This window comes from Symphodus melops (genome assembly GCF_947650265.1).
Source record: "Symphodus melops genome assembly, chromosome: 7".
NCBI lineage: Eukaryota > Metazoa > Chordata > Actinopteri > Labriformes > Labridae > Symphodus > Symphodus melops.
In genome coordinates, this window is record NC_136697.1 from 14,462,858 (window position 1) to 14,481,880 (window position 19,023).

Genomic DNA, 19,023 nt, shown 5'->3' on the forward strand with positions numbered 1-19,023 from the left:
ACTCTGGAGACAGACAGCTGACCTGTACCAGACGACCTGAGCGATCTGGATGGTTCGTAGGCACTCATGTATTCAGACATTCTGAACCTAAACCAGGCCCAAACCATTGTGAAGAATGACATGAAAAAATAACATTTGGAATCAAACTTGAAACATGCAGGTTTTTTTAGCAACGTCAGAGCCTCACACATAGAGAGCAGAGACAATGTCTGATTGGTAAAGGCAAATACTGCCAGTGTAGCACACAGTTCAAGGGAGTGGCTGTCGTGGAGCCGTGTATGTGTGTGAGGGTGATATTTGCATTTACAGCTGCAGATGGTAATCCATGTTAAGACTTAAAAGGTTGCAAAAGGGCAAAATTGTGGATTAGCTTTTGAGTCACAGATTCATTTTCCTCAACTTCACCATTTTGTGGCTACAGACGAGATCAAATTTCTAGATATGTCATTGATCTCTTTTGTCTTCTTGTTTTTAATTTAATGTCCCATTACATACAAGACATAGTTACGCAACATTTCACAGCTGATACCTAGAAAAATATAATGGTGAGCATCACAGCAGCATCACCACTTAGGCTGAATTCAGTTTTTCTACAAAGGTTATAGTGTGGGAGATTTAAATGTCCAGAATAAATGTATACAGTCTAAATAAATCGTACAGTCTTGAAAGTATGCATTTATAGGTATTTAAGATTTAAAGAATTTCTTTACAGGATGAACTATCTAACATCAAAATACCAGAGGACAGAATGAGGAAGAAGCTGTTTATGTAACATAAGTAACACATTCTCCAACAGCCAAATAGCTTTATTATATTTTTGCTAAAGTGGATGTTAAATATCTACAGGCATTATTTCTGTTTGAATGTAAAATCCTTCAAAAGCATGTTTTTAAAGTGGTGGAGAAATCTTCTGTTTAAACCATTTCAAGGGAACATGGTTATATAAAACCGAAGGCCCTGACTTTTTAACCTAAAATCTTTTGTTTAGCAGTTGTGAGTTTGTATTTTTTCCAGATATTTAGGGGTCCATGTAAAAAATGGGAAATAATTGAGTAAGTTGTTGATTTCGGCAAGGTGCATGTGAGTCCCGTTTTTTCCCCCTGAACTATCAAATTAGTGATAATTTATGATACATAATGATTTAAAAATATTCTGCTGTTAAGATAAGCAACAAAATAGATGACTGTTTAAAATTTATGTTGCCAAATGTCTTAAAGGCCATGATTTTGAGACATTTGTCAAGAGTCACCGTCTATCAACCGGAAGGTTGAGGGTTCGATCCCCAGCTCCTGCGAGCAACATGTCCGACGTGTCCTTGGGCAACACACTTAACCCTGAATTGCTCCCCCTGCTCTGTCAGGGTGTATGCAGTTCACTGCTCCTGTGGTCGAACGCTTGGTGCGCTAATTGCCCCACGGGGATAAATAGAGTTTCAAAAAAAAAGGCTGACTGAAAATTAGAGCTAGAAATAATTTCCAGCATGGTGACTGCCATTGATGGGACTCCAAAGCCCCCTGCTGTAACACAAGTGTTAGGTCACTCAGGCTTTGTCCTTTAATATTTACAGTGTATGATTTGAACTCTAAACAAGTATGCAAGCTAACTTACCTAAACATGGGGAAACATTTGCCTAATATTGTCTAATCAACATGTTCTATCTTAATGTTTAATAGATGTAGAAAACAAATGGTGGCCTGTTAAAAAAGACTCTTAATAAAAATTACAAAAAAAAATGACTCTTAAAAAAAACATTATCTCAAAATCAGTCTTGCACATAGTCTAATGTGAAATTTCTTACCTTTGTACTATGTTCAAACCATTGATATTGAATCAAATGATGTTGGTTACTGAGCTTTAAAGGTGATTGTAGCAACATTTTGGGCAAAAGCCAAGCTAGCTAGCCCCCCCCCCCCATTACCAGTCATTATGCCATGCTAAGCTAACCTGCTGATGGCTGTAGGTCTATATTTACAGTACGAACATTAGGGCAATGTCAATATGCAGTGTCATTGATGTCTTAGTCTACCATGACTAGGCTGGGCGGTACCTCTTCCACCCTTCTTCCCCTCAGAGCCAGAGTGCAGACATTTTGGATGGATTGCGACACCCTCAGCAGGAGCTCCTTAAGTCCAGCTCTGTGCTCTCTGCGGACCAGGCAGTACAGCACTGGGTTGAGACAGCTGTTAGCATGAGCCAGACAAACAGTTAGAGGGAAAGCATAAGCCTGGGCATTGTAGAAGGCTTTACTGAAGGGCATCAGGTCAAATTTGATGAGCACCCCCCACAGGGTTAGTGCTTGGTTGGGCAGCCAGCAGATAAAAAAGGACAAGACTACGATGGTGACAGAGCGGGTGACTTTGGAGCGGCGAAGGTTGCGTCCTTTCTCACACTCTGACCTTTCTGTGACGCTCTCGCTGATAATGCTCCCTACAACCCGCCGGCTCAGAATGAACCTCAAGAGAAGGAGGTAGCACACCGAGATGATGATCAAAGGAACTACAAATCCCAGGAGCACTTTCTGTGTTTGATAGAGTCCAAGCAGGACCTGAGGATCCCAATGGTTTGAATCTGAGTCAGAAAACCGCACTAGGCACAGCTCGTCATCTGTCGATACCTGCAAACACAACATGAGGTGAATGGTTTCAATCAAAAAAACGTAAAGTATAACTTTAAGAAGATAAAAGTGTTAGTTGAACAAACCTGGACTGTAGTGGAGTAGAAAGCATGAGGCAGTGTAGCCACAAGCGAGACCACCCAAATCCCTAAACTGGCCCATCTGGCTTGAGTGTGGGCGATCTTTGGACTGTCCATCTTAAGAGAGGTAACCAGGGAGCGATATCGGGTCACACTCATGGCGGTAAGGAAGAAGACGCTGGCGTACATGTTCATAGTAGTGACCGAGCTCACAATTTTGCACATGACTTGACCAAAGGGCCAGCGGAAGTCTAGCACTGTGTCCACAGCCCAGAAGGGAAGAGTGAGAACAAACTGGAGGTCAGTTAGTGCCAGGCTCATGACAAAGCAGTCAATGGATGAGTGCTGGTGGTGGCCCCGACGACGAGAGTGAAGCAGGAAGAGGGCCAGGAGATTACCCACAAGCCCCAGCACGCAGACCACCAGGTAGACCAGGGCAATGATGATGCGCACCTGTTTAGTGACATAGGCAACAGCAAAAGCATTGTTTGGGATACTTTTTAGCGCTCTATACAATTTCTTAGCATATTTTAGTTTGAATCCTGCCAAAAAAAAAAAACATTGTCTGTACAATATGGGAAAAAAAAGAACTTACTGCCAGGTTTGCACTGTCTCCGTGCAGGTCCACCGAGGACTCCTTAGAGAGGAGGTGCAGCCAGCATTTGAGCGATAGATTGAAAGCTGCGAGGTTGGAAGCTGCTTCTGTTGTACTTGCAAGTTTGAAGATGTCTCGTGCATCATCATCTTCTCCGCACACACTCAGCGCGGTCAGAGCTGATGCGCTGTTGTTACTCTGCATGATTCTGCAGAGGAAAAGACGAGTTTTAATTTGGAAAAAAACTTGTCCTCACTTTCGTACGAGCATACATTAAAAGTATGGATGCGCACGAGTGGATACGAAAATCCCCATAGTCCTCGTGCTTGATTTAATCTTCAAAGTCTGCGCAAAAACTAGAGCTGTATAATTGTTAAGATTTTTTTAAATGTATTTATATGAACACGTTTGACTACTTTAACAAGCGAAAATCTGACACAACCTGACTCGCAGTCAGGTTGAAGTGATGCAGCCACCTCCCTGCCTTCAGTGATGCCGACAGCGTCTTGAAACGGAGGCTTTTATACTCGCGTGGCTCTCCTCCACCGCTAGAGGGCGTACTACCAAATAGACTTAAGCCCACACAATTCCATTACAGTAAAACTACTCTGACAATAGCAGCAGATAGGGTGCAGTAAAAAAATCTCTGGAATGTGTATTGTGTGTAAAATGTCTAATTTTCCGTCCATTCTCAACTTGTTTGTTTTGTAACTTAATGATTCACGGATAAAAAGAAATAGTTGTGTACACTCGGTAAGAGTATTTCAGAGGTTTCTGTGTTTAGTTGATTAATTCTTGTCTTAAAGCATACTCAAGTTGAAATTATAACCGTGCTGTGGATCATGTAGTTGTGTTTGCATTCATTCATTCATTCATTCATTCATTCATTTATTCCGTATTTGCCTGCTGTTTCCATTTTCTCACCTTTGATGGAGCCGGCTAATCTGATTTCTCTGATGTTGTGTCCAAATATCACCTTTAACACTCCTGCATAATCTGAAGGTAAATTATACATGAAATTATTTTCAAAAAGGTTAATATGGTCTGCTAGCATGCCTGTGAAATAATGCACATCAGAGAATTGATAAAGATTCCAAACTGCTTGCAGTCTTTATGAGGGAGCTAGGAAGAGTGAGATGTGAAAAGAGAGAGATGAGTATGCGTCTTTTGGATTTGCATTTCTTTTAGGTCACTGTGTTGGTATTTTTAAAATGCAGCTCCATGACCAACTGTGTGTGCATTGGACAGAGGGGAGGACAAAAAGAGAGTCATTTTCTCAAGCACACTTCAATATTCTAGACTGGTTTCACTTGGACAGCCTGAAACCTATCAAACAATTTTGACAAACCTTTCACCTGCTTTCAATGTCTTTAGAATTTGTACATGAGCAATACAGCACTAGTTTGGACAGCTGTCATATCAGGATATGTTTTACGTTTAGTCAAGACAATGTGAAGCAAATTGATGTCTGTTTCTTTGACTTCAGAAACAGTCAAGAAGACCTTCACCTAACAGGTACACACATTTTTACAGTTTCCTTTTTTTTTTTTTTTTTTTTTAACTATCATGAGATGGACGGACGTGCCGATATGTCTGGAGTGCATTTTTGAAGCTGTCTGTGGTGTCACTTAGATACTTCAGTTTAACCTTTTTTTTATGGTACTTACTAAACAAAGGAATGGGGGATGCATGGCAAGAGAGTCTAAATAAAATAATTGATTTGCTTACAATGAAAGGCTGACCAGAATATTTAAAAATTTTACCATACAGAAATCAATCAGGATCAATATTCAGAGTTTTTACATACATATATTTCTTTCTCAAATAAGCAGCACACACTTTTTAGGAGGTCTGATCAACACTTCATGTCAGGCTCCATCTGACTGGGGGCGACTTTGGCTCACGTTTGTTAAAGTGAATCAGTTTTAAAACTGCAGTTAACGTCTAACTTCTTCGGTCTTTAAAGAATTTGAACAAACAGTACTGAGAGATGTGTAAAAAGCAAACACAGCCACAGCCTGTTTTTTTGTTTTGTTGAAATACTGAATTGATAACAGAGCTTATTTTACACACACCCACATAACCAAAAAAAAAATCACTATTTACACTTTCAAAACATCTTGATTTCTAGTGGAATGAAGTAACAATGATGTAATTTCTTATGTTGTTAATTGATAAAATAATTCCCTGTGGCCTGTGTGTCTGTTGGATGAATTTGACTTTTCACATGGTTTGAAAATCTCAAACTCAACACAGTATATTTAGAGAGGAGTTAATGTCTGAAACCCTTATCAAATCCAAACGTCAGTTAAGCTTAGACCCTATTTTATAACATTTCAGCATCCTCATCTGTTCGTTCCTACTGAGTGCAAATTATCCCACTTTGTATGCATTCAAAACTACACTTCCTGACTTAGATGTTGAGAGTTATACATTATTAGCTTGAATTTCCCTCGGGATCAATAAAGTATCTATCTATCTATCTATCTATCTATCTAACATCACTAACAATTGTTAGCATTTTAAGTGTGCCTCAGCACAGTTTTGTTTCTGCCTGTCAAATCCAAATCTACACACATGTACACATGAATATAGACTCTTATTCATGTCATATTGACCTCTGTATTAACCATTAGCCTGAGTGTTCACTGTAACCCAGTGAACTATGAAATACAGTGTGTAAGCAGTTTGTTGGACAGTCCCAACTGTGTAAGGCCCCATGTACAGGCCCCAGATATCAGTGGTTTAAAAACACATCCACACATAATGTTGCCCTCATTCTGAGGGCTGCATATTACTCATCTCTTATTAAATAAAATAAAAACAATCCTAGATACCTTTTCAGCACGGTAGACAGGCTGACAGAGAGTCATTGCTCCATTGATCCATGTATTTAGCCCTAAACAGCAATGATTTCATGAGCTTTTTTAATGATAAAAGTCTGAACATTAGAAACACAATTAGTAACCCACTACCTTTATCTGGTGAAGGTTCCTCCTATAATTCGGATACAGCAGAAGTTAGGATGGCCTGCCCAAACAACCAATATCCCCCCCCCCCTTTTTTTCCCCTATCCTTTCCTTCTTTTTACATCTTGTCCCATCTCCCCCATCCCATTTTCAAGCCCAGTGCAGCTTTAGCAGACAGCTGTTCCGTCATGAGCTCTGTTGAAGATTTGTGCCTGTTAAAGGGAAGTTTTTTCTTTACTGATTAAGCAGGGCCCTTGTAATATAGAAATAAGTAGGTTAAGGTCTTTTACCTGCTTTTTGTAAACACAACATTGAGCATGGTCTTTTAACCTGCTCTTTTGTAATGTTAACAAAGTGTAAGGATTTTTGTAAAGTGTCTTGAGATAACACTTGTTATGAATTGATGCTATACAGATAAAGATTGAAAATAAAGACAGATTCCCTTGTGAGGAAAGTATCCATTGAATTACATATTATACCATTCATGTTCTCCGTATGTTTTTTAGTACTAACAGAGAGGCCAGCACATTAAAGCTCTTCTTCTTCTTTTTTATGTACATTGTGTGTTTCAGATTTACAGCTGAATGTATGAATGGATTTTATTCCTCAGTTCAGTAAATTGTGTGCTGCATAAAAAAACTTTGAGCAAACCTTTAGTTAAAGGTTGGACTCCCTGTAACAGAAGGCAGTTCCAGTCATTATCCCATGATTACTGAAATGGACATCGGACATTTTCCTTTGCAAAAGTAAAGAGAAAAAAAATACATTTTGACTTATAATAACAATTTACTTTTCCATGTCTAAAATATGCTTTAACTGTAAAATCAGCAAAGGTGTACATTTTTTCCCCAAATTCAGGCCAAATGTTCTGTATTTACAGAGAGCATTTTGAGTGAAGCTCATGACAGGTTTAAATGGAATTGAGGATTACATCAGAAGCTTTTCAGCCTCATTTAAAAAAAGCACATACAGTACTTGTGCCTTATTGAAAGCGCTCAGTAAAGAGACCCCTAATCCAAATAACGCCCTATGCCCTACTAATAAGGGTGATAGATTAATGTTAAGTTTTTTGTAATAAAATAACTATGGGTAAGCTATTTTACCTGCTCTTTTTTGTAGTGTCTTGAAATCACATTTGTTCTCTGAACATACAAATAAAGATTCTTTTGTCAGTATTTTACTGAGCTGTTGCAAAATAGAACATGCTTTTTAATGAAGTTTTACATCAAACATATACATTAAAAATGAACAAAAAACAAATAGAGTAATGAAAAGACAAATGACGTTTTACAGATAATACGTCTTGCAGTGATAGGACAGCAATATAATACACATTCCACCAAGTCCTTTTCCATAAACAAGTTTAAGGGTTCATCTGTTTGGATGTCCTCATCTCTAACCTCCAACTGAGTGAGTGACGTCCAGTGTTAAAAATCTATTTAAGTAGCTGTGTGTGTGTGTGTTAGAGTTTATGGAAAAAACACACTAACACCTGAATTGTTTCCTGGAGTGTGAAACAGTCACTGCATAACAATCAGCGTTTTCAATCCTGTTTACAGGCAGGGCTGCATTCCCTTGCAGCCTCTTTCCTCCTGGTGGGCTCCGAGGAGATTAGTGATTTTCCCCTTCTGTCATCTTGGAGGTGACAGAGTGGGAAGTTGACTGTAGTGAGACCTGTCGAAGCTCAGAGCTTCACCATCAGTCAACAGAGAGACGTCTGGTGCTTCATTCATCGACTGCAGGGAACGCGATGGCACTGATTTGAGCACAGAAGAGTTAGTGAGTGTGTGTGTGAAATTTTATTTTAATAGAGGAGGGGAGAGTAAGTCTGTGTACGTCTACAAACCCTGGGTCAGTGTGTACTCCTCATGGCCAAGTTGGCTGTAGGGCTCTGGCTGCAGATTTGAGGAAATGATGAGCGAGAACGAGAGGAGCAAAACCTAGATGTATATGCAGACAGCAGGACAAAAACAGAACAGAAAACACAAGGGAGAAAAAAGGGAAAGTTATTAGAAATAACCTACATAACCTTCTGTGCAAAAGATGAGTACATATGTTATTCATGGCCATGGCAGATGATGCTGTCTGAGCTAATTCTCTGTGGTGTAAATTAATTTAATGTGTTATGTTTCTCACCAGGATGCAGGTCCCTCTGTGTGTTGCTTTGCTGGAGCTGTTGGGGAGGAGAGCCTGAAGCCGGTTCAGCTGCTCCAACAGAGCGCTGCAACATAATACAGACGATGACGAAAGAGATTGTGCTACATTTTCACATGACGAACTGCCACTTCACTCTTTGAGTGTGTTTGCTCAGTGGGAGGTAAATTAACAAAATAAGAGCAGCATGCAGCTGGACCGTATGTGTGTGGCTTTTAACTACATTATTATTACAATTCACCGCAGCACTCAGTCAGGAAAAGAACATCATAATGAGATGAGCGAATAGCTTGTGAGGAAAATCAGAGGATGCAGTGTGAGGTTTAAAATTTAAATGGGCTTTTTGTTTTTTAGTGTTCAAGGCACTGGAACTCATCATGCTTGTTATACCTACGGCATTAAAAAAATCCCCCTCTAAAAGGTTTTCAGAAAAACTGCACATACTTTCTACTTGTGCTAGAATCTTTATTTTTCTCAGCCTCTGTGGCAGATAAAGACATAAGATTAAAACTTTTGGAAGCTTAAACCCCTGGCTTTAACTTTAAATCACTGCCTCTGCACTAAAGCAGATTGATTTTTTTAAATCATCGATTAACAACAGCAAAAATAGCAGCTGACATTGCATCAGGTTTTAAGGGTAGAACATTCCAGCATGATGATGATTTGTGAATACAGCAGGTTATATTCAGGGAAAATTCACGAGGGTGTATTATTGTTTACTTCTTGCAACCACTTTGAAACTGGTGCGATCATGCAATGAACCTGCTTCATTATGTTTTCTGCTCGCCAGTTTGTTCTTCTCCAGTCTCTTGTATATGTACAATTACATGTAGCATTGATATAATGGAATAAAGCGATGTTATAGCGTGAGACTCAACCTCCATTTCAATACGTCTAGTCTAAAACCTTCTCCCAAAAAATGCTTAAAAGAGATGATGCTGAGGTGTAGTCTTTGGGTCAAGAGGTTAAGTGACCGTTAGCAAAGCCTCTCCCCTCTAACGCTTAATCTCCAATCATGGCTCAGCCACCATTCCTAGAGATGGCTGTAACGGTTTGGATTAAGATAGGGCAACTCCACAAACATTGGTGTAGTTGAATAGAAAAGGGCCGACACAACATCAACCTGTCTGATTTTTACTGGTGTCGTCAATTTAACGTATATGGAGCCAAATTCCAGCAAAAGTTATGACATGACACAAACATGTATCTTCAAATTTTCTTAATCCAAAAACCTCATCCTGTTGTCTTGTTACAGTCAAGCATATCACTCACTGCAAATGTTAAAGGGATACTTCACCCATTTACATGAAGCTGTGTATCATTAGAAACATGGTAGTAGTGTTGAAGGGTCATGAATCCAGCCCTCATTTTGCCCTGAGACGAAGTTTTCTTCATGTGATGCTAAAAGCGTCATATTGCATCACATGAAGAAAACTTCCAGGCAAAGAAAAACATATTTTTCCTCGTCTCAGGGCAAAATGAGGGCTGGATTCACGACCATTCAACACTACTACCATGTTTCTAATGATACACAGCTTCATGTAAATAGGTGAAGTATCCCTTTAAGTGTGTAAAATGGAAACAAAGTCTGTTTCTGCCAGGCACCATACCCCAGGGCAGTGGCATTAAAACCTACTAAAAAGAAACAACCGATCTTTTCTCTGATGGTCTGAATTGTTTATAGAGTAATCAGTAGTTTTAAATAAATAGTGGTTACCTAGTAACAGAAATGTTCTACTACTTGGACCATTTCAAGACTCACTTGTTGGTCTCCTCCAGCTTCTGGATCTTTCTCTGTAGCTCTAGGTTGTTGGCGTTGCAAGCAAACATCCTACAGGGACAGAGGGGAGAAAGATAAGATCAAAAAAACTTGGATTTTAAATAACAATGTAATGAGGTTGCATTGTGTCCAACTCAAATCTTGGTCCTCTCTCAGTCATCGCTATCTTGATGAGTGTTATCTTGCAACCCACTCTGTCATCCAGTGCCTCTTCCCCACTTTCTTCTTCTGTCTCACTGTTTTGTTAATCATGTCCTTCATTATCGCTCTATGACAAAGCCAAACCATGAATGATAATGATGCCCTGCAAATATGCTCTGACATACCTAATTTAATTACCCCATCAGGAAACTTTCGTTGTTAACAGGCAACAGAGCGGAAAACTCAAAAACAGGGCACGCTGCCATTTTACTTCTAATTGATTGACAAGTATTTTTATTAAACTTTATTAAGCTAACTACAATGTTTTTGCACTGTGGGAGGAAGCCAGGCGAGGTATCTAAGAGTGCTGCTTAATTAGAGCAACATATTTAAGAAATGCCAACACAGAAACATCTAAGAAAAAAAAGATAGCATTCAGCTCCAATTGTCAGATTGCTTGTGTTGCATTCTGTGGACACAATGATAAGAGATCCATGACATGAACGTATTTTAACTCATTTGCTTTCAGAGCACTTTAATTTATTGCCATTTTAGATTAGATTAGATTAGATTTGTTTTTGTTGTTGCTGACATAAGAGGAGAAAAGTTTGGGTTTGTTACAAGTTGTTACAGCCTGTAATCAATATGTTCTTGCATTGAAATGTCTTTTGACAAAGTTTATTCTAAATCTTCCTGAATCATATTGCCTCATCACTGCTGAATTTGTTTTTCAATTCCCCAAAAATGAATTCATCTCTGTAAATATGTTTTGATTGAAAAAGTTTGTAGTTTCTGTAAGAATCAGTATTTCTCTGATTTAAAAAAAAAGTGTTATTTTCTCACTTCATGCAGAGATAAAGTCATGCTGAGGGAGGATGCTGAGTACAGCCTACTCCTACCTTTCCTCCAGACAGTCAACATATTCCCTCTTCTTCTTCCGACTCTCTTGAGCCGAGTGCTTGTTTCGGATTTTCCGCCGGATCTTCTTTAAAACTCTGTCTTCAAACTTGTCAGGGAGATGAAATGTGGCAGTAAAAGGATGAAAAAGAAAGGAGAAAAAAAAGAGTTAGTGAGAGGAAACTAGGTTTTGGGGTGGGGGGAATGGACTAGCAGATGTTGGGTGACTGGGGATACAGATTTAGATGCATGTGTGTGTGAGACAGAGGAAGAGGAGGCCCTGGCTGAATGTGTATATATGTACCGTGTTTAAGGAAATTCATTTGCCCCACATACATGCAACTGAACTGCTCATGTACCTTGGATAGGGGCAGTTTGCTTGATAAGTTCACCCCTTCTTTAGCCAGAAGTCTCTTCTCATCCTCGTTAAGTACAAGCTCCTGCAGGGAATTCTGAGAGATCGGCTGCGACTGTGAACCAGATGGACAGAATATTTCCCTTGATGTAACAATCTGGGCAGTTCAGCCAAAGAAGCAATTCATACATAACATTCTGTCTATTCGCTCCAGAGGTTGCTTGGGCCCCCCAACAGATTGCTCCATCAAACGCTCTCAAATCAAACGTATTCAGATCAATGAGAATAAAATATTTTCCTGCATACTACTGTCCAGGATAGGAAATGCTAGATTCTGATCTGACCAGCTTGTCAATTGAATCTTGACAATTGGAGAACAACTGTACCTACTGTACGTTAACGTGACAGCCATCAGTCTGTCTCTGAGACAAATGACTAAAGCAACCATCGCACACTGTCCTCTGATCATTGATGACTGAATGAACATAAAACGGCTTGTTAGTTTGGTTGTTCAAAAAACCACTGCTGCGTTTTACTTGCTTTACATCAGAGTCAGTCATGTGACTGGCTTTCAGTTATTCTATTCATACTATTAGCTTTCTGGAAAATATCTGAGTCAAAGCAATCAGCACATTCTCTTGGTCACCATTTTTTTCTGAAGTCACTTTTAGGGTGGGGGGCCTCAGAGTTGTTATTGTAAGATGGGTTCCTTGTAGTAAGATGTAAAAATGTAGGGCACCCAACAAATCATGATAATGAGCAACTGAAAAGACATTTCTTACTGAACATAAATGAACTCCCAGATTTTGATTACATGATGCACACACACATAAAGCAATGGTCTTGTAATTTAAAATGATCACGGTACAAGAGTGGTAGTGCCATTCAAGGTGTCCATAATCAGAAAGGAAGTAACTACAAGAAAGTAACTGTCCTCCTGGCCTCTACTTCATCACAAATACACAATAATAGACACCACTCTCGACATCTATTATTGAATACAATACTGCACAAAATTGCCTTCTTTATATATCCTCTTGCCTTACTTTCTGTGTCAGGTTGGAGAGCAGCAGGTCCTTCACTGTGAGAGTCTGAGTCGACGACAGAGGAGCCATTTGGTTTGCAGTGAGGTAGTAAGCAATGCCAAACTGCTCTTGGAGGTCACCCGACTCCCAGCCTGCAGATTGTACCAGAGAAACAACAAGTGATAATGCATTAAAATGCCTCAATGTGCCATTCAAGCTCAAATGCAAATGTATTGGTTTCTTCCTTTGTCTTGATAATCATTCCCTTGCTTTATCATGCATTTCTTTGTGAAATACTGATTTTAAAAAACTGTGACCGTTTTTCATATCTCTGGGTGGTTAAATATCAGATTTATCATTTGAAAGTAGTTTTTTTAGCACTCAGGGCATCAGTTGTCAACAACATGGAAATAAACCTTTCAACAAAAGCTGCCCTAAAAAGACTCACATGCTTAATGACAATTGAAATCCAACTGTTTGTCCTTTACATATGCTCAGAAATGGGAACACCAATTTATTTGCTCATTGAAAAGCCCCTGACCGTCAAAAGGCTCAGTCTGTAGCATTCATTGTACTTGAACAGAAAATGCAAACGTGTTAAATTACTTCAGGGACTTCATTACATTTATCAATGCCCTGGTTCACCTTTTTCCTCTACAACGTGACATTACTTCTCACCATTACAATCTAATTTAAGTAAAATCTCATCTTTTTTTTCTTACCAAAATCTATGGAAACATGAGGCTTCATTTTATTTTCAGTTGGTTGATTCTCGAGAGCTGGAGGGTGAGGGAAAGACGATGTGTCAAAGCCTGGAAAAGCGACGCAGGGGGGCTGCTGAAGACTCTCAACGGAATCTGTTGGGGGCTCCTCGTTGATGCCGCTGTCGGTGGTGCAAGGTGACCACAGGGGGGACGCTGCAGCCGAGGAGCACTCGCTACCACCCAATAGGGCATCCAGGAAGTCATCTGCAGTGGACACCTCAGGGCTCAGTGTCTGAAGAAAAGGAGGAGGAAGGTCATGTATGCCTTATCCCATGATAGCGACATTACTCCTACCACAATGACCGATTTAATTTGATTCATGAGCATATACAAGAACATAAACACATCGACCATTCAGTTCCTTCAGCTCATCTGCCTGTGGCCTTGTGGCTGTCAATCATAGTCATAATCATATGAAAGAACACAATGAAAGTGTAAATGACCTCCAATTAGGTTTCAGCTCAATAACACATGACCCCCTACCAAGGATACAGCTCACACTCAACAGTCCGTTGTTTGTACGAAGAATCAATAATTGGTGGTCAAGGTTTCACCCTGAGTAACTCCTCATGGGATAATCTGTGAAAAAATGACCATCATACTCACATCATCAATGGTGATGCTCCACGAATCGTTGCTGTGGCAACTAGCAGCTTCATCCGTATTCCTGAGCAGGAGGTCAGTGAGCTCCATCGGAGCGTGCACCTGAAATGAAGAACTGCTCTGAGTGACAGGTTTCCAGTCCTGGTTTCTCAGAGATAAGCCCTGTCGGTCTGTTTGGTAAAGCTTGTGCGCTCTAACTGCTTGTATGGAAGGATATGATCCCAAAGTCTCATCTTAAATAAAAACAAATCCACTATAAACTTCTATACCACTGTTATCTATCATTTTAAATCATTTCTCTGCATGCAAGCCAAAGTTTGCTACCAGTGATCGGACTACAAATGTGTCTCACCTTGTCTGTAGTCAGTGTCATAATTCCAACATTAAAGCTGCTGATGAAATGACTGTGAAGCTCTCCAGCAGGAAAAAAAAAACACTCGCTACGTTCTTCTTTGACTTCTAGGTATGTCTGTTGTCTGTCTCTACAAGGGACAAAGTTGAAATCTCATATCACACATTCCCAAACCCAGCTGATCGCTGTCCAATCCAATGTTAAGCAGGCAGATGAGAGAGCCAATCAACATCAAAGGCTGACTTATTGACTGATGAATTACTCAGAGTGGCTCACAATTAACCATTGATGTCATCATGACCAGTAAAGATTGATTCTTGTGTGGTTTCACATTCATTTTTAGTTAGTTAATCCAGAAACTCTTCTGTGTTGCTCTCCAAGACAGAAGTATGAGAGAGCAATGCTTGTGACTTCATGAGTCACTGTCAGAAGACAAATTTTCTTTATTTGAGTTACATTTTGACCGATTAATCACTCCAGGGTGAACAGACTCACTGCACGAACCCAAATGTATTGTAACCCAAATTATGTGTTTTTTTAACTTGAATGTATGTCTCCCTCAGACTAAACTGGAGATCCATCTTCTTTCATTACTTGGTTAAAAACGTTTTGATCCATTAAAATCCAATCTCCACCTCCCAGTTGCAGCTGTTTTGGGGCTGATGTTTAAAAAGGAGAACCTGAAAAGGTTGAATTTGGTGACATGATTTACTGCTAAACTAAGGAGGTAAACATGATCAAAACTATAAATAATAAGGGTCAGCATTGTTGGCGATGTTTTCAAAAAAAAGTTATTCTTAGTGTTAATCCATAGTATGTCCAAAAACAACAAGCTGTGCTTTAAGAGGAAATAACTGCAACTTGCGATATCTTATCTTTATTGCCATAATTAGGAGCATCATAATTACGTGCTATTTCAAAGAATAATAAAACTAAGACATTACATAAGATGTCCTCTAAGCAATTACACAGGAAGAACATGCACACTTGCAAAGGTGTGTCTTATTTATATCAGTATGAGGAACAGATTGTTTTGGTTGCAGAGTAATTACTGTATATTCCTCTTCAGAAAAGTAAAGGTCTGTCATAATGTTTCCAGATCTAATAATACTTCCATCACTGCCTCAACTTCAAATATTTTATATCAATGAGGAAAGAACTTCATGTGGATATTCAGGATCAACTATTTAAAAAGAATGTTCTGTTCTCTACAAATGAATTACTTTGACATTTTTTTACTTTCAACAGACAGAGACATGATTTATTTTCTTTCAAAGGAATGTGTTGCTGTTAACCATGTATTAAAATCATATAAAATGTTGGGCATAAAACTGTAGAAAGAAACAAAAGGTGGCTTTGCCTTCCATAAAGGTTTCAGGTCAGATTCAGACCTTAATGAAGAATTTAACACTATCTATATGCAGCTTTTCAGAGTCTATTGGCGAAATGAAAATACACCAGAGCCGAGTACCTTCAACAATATGAGTATGTCAGGAAAAGGGTCAAAGCTTATTAATGCATTCATGGCTTTACTGATTTATGATGGAACAGACCTACATGGATTCATTTCTATTTTATAAAAGACAAATAATTTACATGGACTGGTCCTTTCACATCTACGTTTGATCGCCATCCCTCAGTTTTTCTAACTATTGTTTTAGGTCCATTTGTGGCATTAAAATGCACTTTACCTAAGACAGAGAACCTAGTTTTATCGGTGCAGTAATAAGCCTTAATACATGGAAGCACAGCTCTGTTATCTTTATTGCTCTTTCTTCAGATTAAAAAGTGTAAAGGTACATGTTATCTAACCAGGACATTTTAGGCACATCTCTCCGGATACCAAGAATAGCTGAATAGCTCTCAGCTCAGTACAGATAAATGCTGTGTTATTCTGTATGATAGCATACGGTACTTGTAAATACATTTTCAATTTCAAAGTACACTGGAGTCACATCTCTAATAGTGTACATGTAGGATCAAGTGAAGAGACACGTTCACATACATTCCAATTTCCTGTAGAGGATTCATCAGACATTGTAGCATCACAGCCACTGCTCTTTTAGTGACTTTATCACAGCTGAACATCATCGTTTAAGAGCAAGTCCAAGAAGAAATGATCGCACTCCTCTCACAGTATTTTATAGTTGAAGAGGAGGTGTGAAATTGAAAAGACAAGTGTTAAAAGGAAGGAAGCAGGTTGAGCTGCTCTCATATTAGACATGATGAGTCAAGAAGGGGTTAAAGCTACTGGAGTGAACCTAGTTACACCTGTTTTTCAAATCCATAGGACAGGTGAGGAGCAGAGAGCGTGCCGTCAGCATGCAGTCTTATCACTTCACCTGCTTTGACATGTTGCCTCTTATCTATAGCTCAGTGATAACACCAAATTGCATCAAATGATTCAATACCTACAGCCAATGGGAAATTCCCATAGTTTCACAAACAGGAGAAATGAATCCAAATGTTAGAGGAGTTTGTTGCCTTGGTTTGCAGCATTCTTAGTTTTAGGGGAATTAACATCCTATGTTTTCATTTCACATCATTCTGTATCTTCATAAACACGAGATAACAGCCTCCTAGTACAGAAGTCTTTATCATAACAACTACAAGGGTCACATCAGCAGTTTCTAGAGTGTGGAACTTAAACAGAAAGTTGAAATACATCTGTGAGCATTTCAGTCCCTGGGTTTATGGTCAGCTCTAATATTTTCTGAAAGAGCTTGACCTTTTCCCCACCCTCCTTCTGATCTTAAGTTTAAAATTCAGGTCGGTTTCAGCATGGTTTTCCATGCAGGTCAGAGGTGCTGAATATTTCATCTCCTTGTCAGGAAAGACACCAACATTCAAGGTTTGTTCAGTCCAGTTTGTTCAGTCCAGTATTTCTAGTTAAAGAAATATACTGTATCATATCAGTTCTGTGTTTCAGAGTTAAACTTTTCTCTCCTCCCCTCGCCTTGTTGTTTTCAGTTTGGATAGATTGCCACAGTCATCTTGGAAGCTTTACAGAAAACACCAGCTGTACAAATAATATAGGAATTAATGTCTGCCAACATTACATTGCATTATTTCTTCAGCCTTTTGAGGTTTTTTTTACACTTGCCACCAACTTAAATATCTTTCCTCCTTTGTGTCCATAAAGATTGAAGACAAACCTTTGACAGCCTTTTCATTTTTATTTTTCTCATTGTTAGAAAATATTCATTTTTATATTATTCACAATATCCTCCCCCTACTTAATGTTTATTCTTGTAAATGAAAAGAACTGTCCATCATCATCACATGTTATGACTCCAGAGGGCCCATTATTCAGTTCAAGTCCATTCAAAAAACTTGATTTGTCTCGGGGGGGGGGGGGGGGGGGGGCAATTCAAACTGGTTGGAAGCAGACATCAATTCTCATTGTTCAAGGCCTTTGTAATACATCCATGAAGAATGTATGACTAATATATTTTTCAGTGTATTTCTCCTCTGCGTGTTGAATTGAGACAACGGTGGAAACATGAAACATCCCATTACCCTCACCATACATACGTGTTCCTGTTCATATGAACACATTCATAAAGGCACAGACTGTACCACCAGAAATACACTACTCCGCTTCTACTCAGTTCAGATTCTCTGACGAAGTGTTTTGTGCTACTCTGCACTCTGCTGGTGGAGAACTGCTATAAATGTTTATTGTCTGCTTTGTTCTCTCAGGGACCAAAGCTGACAGAACAAACCCAGCTGTAATAGCACATTCATTGGTAGGCCGTTATCACAGGAAATATATATTGAAAAATACAACCAATTAACATCAAAAGTGTGTGCATTTACAATTTACATTTCCATCTAATTCATACAAGTGCAATTTATTTAAAAATCTCTGCATTAAAAGATTTCTCTATTTGCTTTAATTAATTCAATGTGGAGTGTTATAGGTCTTAACTCATAATTTAGATGTCAGTAATGTTCACATATGTTCAAATCTTTATAGCTAAGATTATATTGATTATATACAGTATGCACTCCTCTGCTCTGAGAAAGCCCTGAAAAAAGAGGATTTAGTTCAAACAATTTTGAATCAAATAAACATATTTACCAAATCCCTGCAGAATATAAGATAACTCAATAACATATCTCTCAATTAGAGAATTCATAATTTAATGTTTTCTTATTTCTGAAGGTTCTCCCACCCTCCTGCAATAATATTTTCTGTCTAATACCATACACTCCCATCCATCTCTCACTCCAATTATTGGCTTTTTCAAGGAGCTACTTTCACTTTCTGCCTACTTACTTGCATATACAGAGACCCTGCAGAGACGAGGTTTAGAAGGCTCTTTGGGTGCAACAGGTGGTTGAAGAGGACCTGATTCAACAGACTCCCTGTGCACTACACAGGCTTTTGGTTGAAACACTTCAGTGATTGTATAAAGCCCTAACAGTGGATTTGGAAAGGCCAGATTCAAGAGGATCCTTGGATGCCTGAGGTTGGATGGAGGAGATGAGAGGGGAAAAGAGAGGAATTAAAAGAGGATGAGACATGAGAGAAGAGCCTAGGGTTGGAAGGGCAGAAAGGGGGGTGGGCAGAAGAAAGGCTGTGAGGGTGGAAATAGAGTTATAGGGCAGTCAGGAGCCAGGGAACGAGAGAGGCTGGTTCAGGGAACCTGAGGAGTACAATCATATGGGTGTCTTGCACGTTTGGAGAC

General features: G+C 39.2%; 2 protein-coding genes and 1 long non-coding RNA gene across 7 annotated transcripts; 1 reads left to right on the forward strand and 2 right to left on the reverse strand.

Moving 5' to 3' along the window:
• Positions 1-1,960: 1,960 nt before the first annotated feature.
• LOC306827488 (relaxin-3 receptor 1-like) lies at positions 1,961-3,841 on the reverse strand. Of its 4 annotated transcripts, none has more exons than XM_079349335.1 (4): positions 3,732-3,841; positions 3,290-3,497; positions 2,701-3,147; positions 1,961-2,614 (listed from the first exon to the last, which is right to left on the reverse strand). In XM_079349335.1, the coding sequence occupies exons 2-4, from the start codon at positions 3,491-3,493 to the stop codon at positions 2,018-2,020; spliced, it is 1,248 nt and encodes a 415-aa protein (XP_079205461.1). In that variant the 5' UTR covers positions 3,494-3,497; positions 3,732-3,841; the 3' UTR covers positions 1,961-2,017. The 4 variants fall into 4 exon arrangements, with proteins under 4 accessions (XP_079205461.1, XP_079205460.1, XP_079205462.1 ...); XM_079349334.1 differs by having other exon boundaries at positions 3,727-3,841; XM_079349336.1 differs by having other exon boundaries at positions 2,701-2,811; positions 2,908-3,147; positions 3,290-3,841.
• A 3,578-nt stretch (positions 3,842-7,419) lies between these two features.
• Positions 7,420-14,511, reverse strand: LOC306827489 (cyclic AMP-responsive element-binding protein 3-like protein 3-A). The gene is made up of 10 exons (XM_079349338.1): positions 14,330-14,511; positions 13,981-14,079; positions 13,333-13,606; positions 12,632-12,762; positions 11,590-11,700; positions 11,233-11,339; positions 10,175-10,243; positions 8,395-8,479; positions 8,105-8,198; positions 7,420-8,014 (listed from the first exon to the last, which is right to left on the reverse strand). Exons 1-10 carry the CDS (start codon positions 14,348-14,350, stop codon positions 7,890-7,892), a joined length of 1,116 nt encoding a protein of 371 aa, XP_079205464.1. The 5' UTR covers positions 14,351-14,511; the 3' UTR covers positions 7,420-7,889.
• On the forward strand, positions 7,969-12,726 carry LOC306827496. 2 transcript variants are annotated; one of them, XR_013779640.1, is made up of 3 exons: positions 7,969-8,037; positions 8,398-8,555; positions 12,644-12,726. It is a non-coding gene; the product is annotated as an uncharacterized lncRNA (long non-coding RNA). The 2 variants fall into 2 exon arrangements; XR_013779641.1 differs by having other exon boundaries at positions 8,398-8,575; positions 12,644-12,711.
• Positions 14,512-19,023: the final 4,512 nt, after the last annotated feature.